The sequence below is a fragment of the Meleagris gallopavo genome, chromosome Z, assembly GCF_000146605.3.
Source record: "Meleagris gallopavo isolate NT-WF06-2002-E0010 breed Aviagen turkey brand Nicholas breeding stock chromosome Z, Turkey_5.1, whole genome shotgun sequence".
NCBI lineage: Eukaryota > Metazoa > Chordata > Aves > Galliformes > Phasianidae > Meleagris > Meleagris gallopavo.
In genome coordinates, this window is record NC_015041.2 from 42969217 (window position 1) to 42972418 (window position 3202).

Here is a 3202-nt window from a genome sequence, read left to right on the forward strand (position 1 = left end):
CAAAATTAGGAAGTAATTTAATTTTGTGTATAGTAGGAGGGTTGATTGAAGAGTCAGAATAGATTATTGTGACTGAATCACTCTGAAAACTAAATGGTTTATCAGGATCAGATAACAGAGAAACAAGATCAGAAGAAATTCTTATGATTTATGCTACAAAATCCTCTTTTTAAAGTTTTTCTGTGTAGAGACTAACCTAATCATCACCTCAGCTGATCTAATGAACAAGTGGCATATTTTATGTTAATGGGACTAAAAATGTATTTTATGAACTGGTGTTTGGAGTGATGCACTGTAAAAAATGCATTTATAAATACAGCAGTTGTGCTTATAACACTTCCATATAAACTTCATCGAAAGTTTATTTATTATATATTATTTTATAAGAGTTTAAATTTTCTTACTGTTTTTCTTGCTTACTTATTTTCTTTTTCTTACGTGAAATAAAATAATTTTCATGTTTCATTGAAAATTTGTCGTAGTTGTGATGAGGCAAACAAATGAGCTGTCTTCTCACCTATACAACTTCTGTAGACTCATAGAACATGAAGGTTGGAAAAGACCTTCAAGATCACCAAGTCCAACCAAAGCCTGACCTGTCGAGTTCCTTCATTAAATCATGTTTTTCATTACCGCATTGACATGTCACTTAAATACCATCCAAGACTCCACCACTTTCCTGAACAGCCAATTCACACTCTCTGTGAAGAAATTCTTCCTAATACCCAATCTAAACCTTCTCTGTAGCTTGTATACCATAGAACAACAATGACATGTAGTATTTAATGTCCTAATGAATGTTGGCTCCTACAGAAATCACTGAGGAAATGTAAACGTGATTTTAAAGTAGCATTTTCTTGTCTTTCTTTGCCATTCAATGCATTTATAGTTTTTTCTAAAAGAAAACTCTCAAAGCTTAGATCTTGCAAGATAAACTTTCCAAAGTTACACATTAATACATAAATGGAAATTAGCATATGTATTATTTTCCAAAGGATTTTTCTGTATATATTCAAGCAATTCACATGTTGGAAAACTTATGGGAATACTGATATACAAGCATTCAATGTAAAATAATATTTTCCTCCAGTGTATTACTCATTAATGTGCCTGCATGCTGCCATATGCATTTTCAGTGTGGAACTGTGTGGAGTAATTTACAGAATAAAGAAATTGAGGTTCGCTATGTTGCAGCTATGGATTGAACTCTCCCTTTTTAAAAATTGCCTATTGTTCTTTAACTGTGATTTTACTCTATATGTCTTCCAGGTGTGTGGAGGTGATTGCCAAAGAAGGCCGGAACCTGAAAGAACTGTATTTGGTATCGTGTAAGATCACTGACTATGGTATGTAACATTTTTGTTCCACTAGGTTTGTATAGGAACTCTATTAAAACTGTTGGAAATGTATAAATGCACATTTTCAAAACGTATACCCATAAAAATAGGACATGTTTGACTTGCTTGAAAAGATCTGTGCTAAGAAATATGAAAGTCACTATATATGTATGTGCTGCGAAGTATTGCTTATTTGGACTGGCATTTGTTGTGCAGTCTGGTTTTGTGTCCTTTTAATTGTCCTGGAAATCTGGAGAGCATTTGAGAAAGAGTCAAAGAGGGTATGTGCATTTTAAGATGCTGTGAAAGGATACTCAGGCAATGATGAGTGAATTGATTGCTTCTTGTAGGCTGTGTATGTTAAATGTACACAATGATCCCCTTAAAAATGCTTTTATGATTAAGAAATGAGAGAAGCATTTTAGGAAGTATGCTCTCTATCTGGTAGATCAGATAGATAAGCATAATTCATACTCAATGCAAGAAAACTCATTAGTATTTAAGTATACTTATGGAGGGTACTGTGTTTTGCTGGGTTGTGTGGTAGTTGTGTTTTTTTTTTTCCCAAATAACATATTGTTCTCAATTAAGACATTTATTTCTGCAGTAAAATCATATTCTCAACTGTCAAACTCCCACGTAGACATTAAAATTTTGGTAGGACTTACAAACTTTTACATCTTTAAGCCATTCGTTGTGAGTTGTTCATTTCTCATTCACTCTTTTTTGTTTTAACTTTTTACCCCATAGCTTTTATAAAGAATTACTATGTCAAAGTGATAAATTACCTTTCCAGTGGTCACAAACTCATTCTTTTATTTTTCCCTTCAGATTTTGCACTTTACTGGAGTTTGCATGGGTGCTCAAGGGTATACTGCTCTGCAGAGTTCAGGATTTAAACGTGAGGGAGAGTGGGCCAGAACCACCATTTTCTCTATCTATAGTTGTTTATACTTCCATGAGCAGAATAGATCCTGTCAAAATTGAAAATGTAGATTTTCTTGACTTTCTATTACTTGGCCATGGTGAATTTGTGAATCTGTGAATGGCAATAATCTGCTGGAATTTCATGAAAGAGGATTCTCTCCACAGAACTCAAAGGGACAGTGCAGATGTTTCTTTTCACTGCTATAACATCAGAGGTATATATTTTTAAGTGAAACTGTCTCTTTGTGTACTATAGATCTACTAGCTCTGCTTCCTGTCCCTACTAACTTTGGCACCCATGTGAAAGTTATTCTAATGGAAAGAATAGGATACACAACTTGAGACTTGTGGCAAGTAGATGAAATCAGCTAAAAAGTAAACGCCTGACTTCTTGTGGGATCATTTAGTTGGGTCTCTACTTGTCTTACAAAGACTTGAAGCTTCACAGGCATAGTTGTTCAGGCTTCCACTAGGAGGTGGGTAAGTTGTGTCCAGAGATCTGTGAGACCATGACTTGAGTGGGAGCGTAGAGCTGTATGTGACTTTGTTCTGTTATTTGATGTTCCTAATACTCCTGAGTCTATGAATGCATTTCTTTTGTTTGTGAAGTTACCTTAAACATCATGTTTTTGTTTTTGCTTTGGAAATTAGAGTCTTGACACCAACTTTTAATTGTTACAGTAGATATTTTCTCTGGGTTTTTACAACGTACCTAGGGCTGGTGAGCTGGTTCCTTGCAGCTTGATGAAATACAGATGTGGGGTTTCAAAAGCTCTCTTTGAAACTGTTCAGCTTGTAATTTAAAAGTGGTTACCCGGCTACTGCAGGTACTGTCTTATGGTTGCTTAGCAGTTCAACTGGAGAAAATAAATACTGATATTTCTAATTTCCAGTACAACTTAAATTCACTTGAGATATTAGGAAGTTCTTAAGAAATA

The 3202-nt window shown here is 34.6% G+C and overlaps 1 protein-coding gene across 1 annotated transcript in view; it reads left to right on the plus strand.

Annotated features, from left to right (window-relative positions):
• Positions 1 to 3166, plus strand: part of FBXL17 (F-box and leucine rich repeat protein 17) — a 172953-nt gene extending 169787 nt beyond the window's left edge. Inside the window, exons 10-11 of the mRNA XM_031557340.1 lie at positions 1270 to 1346; positions 2169 to 3166. Coding sequence (XP_031413200.1) covers positions 1270 to 1346; positions 2169 to 2236 — 145 coding nt within the window. The 3' untranslated portion in view covers positions 2237 to 3166. The remainder of the gene's footprint in view (positions 1 to 1269; positions 1347 to 2168) is intronic.
• Positions 3167 to 3202: the final 36 nt, after the last annotated feature.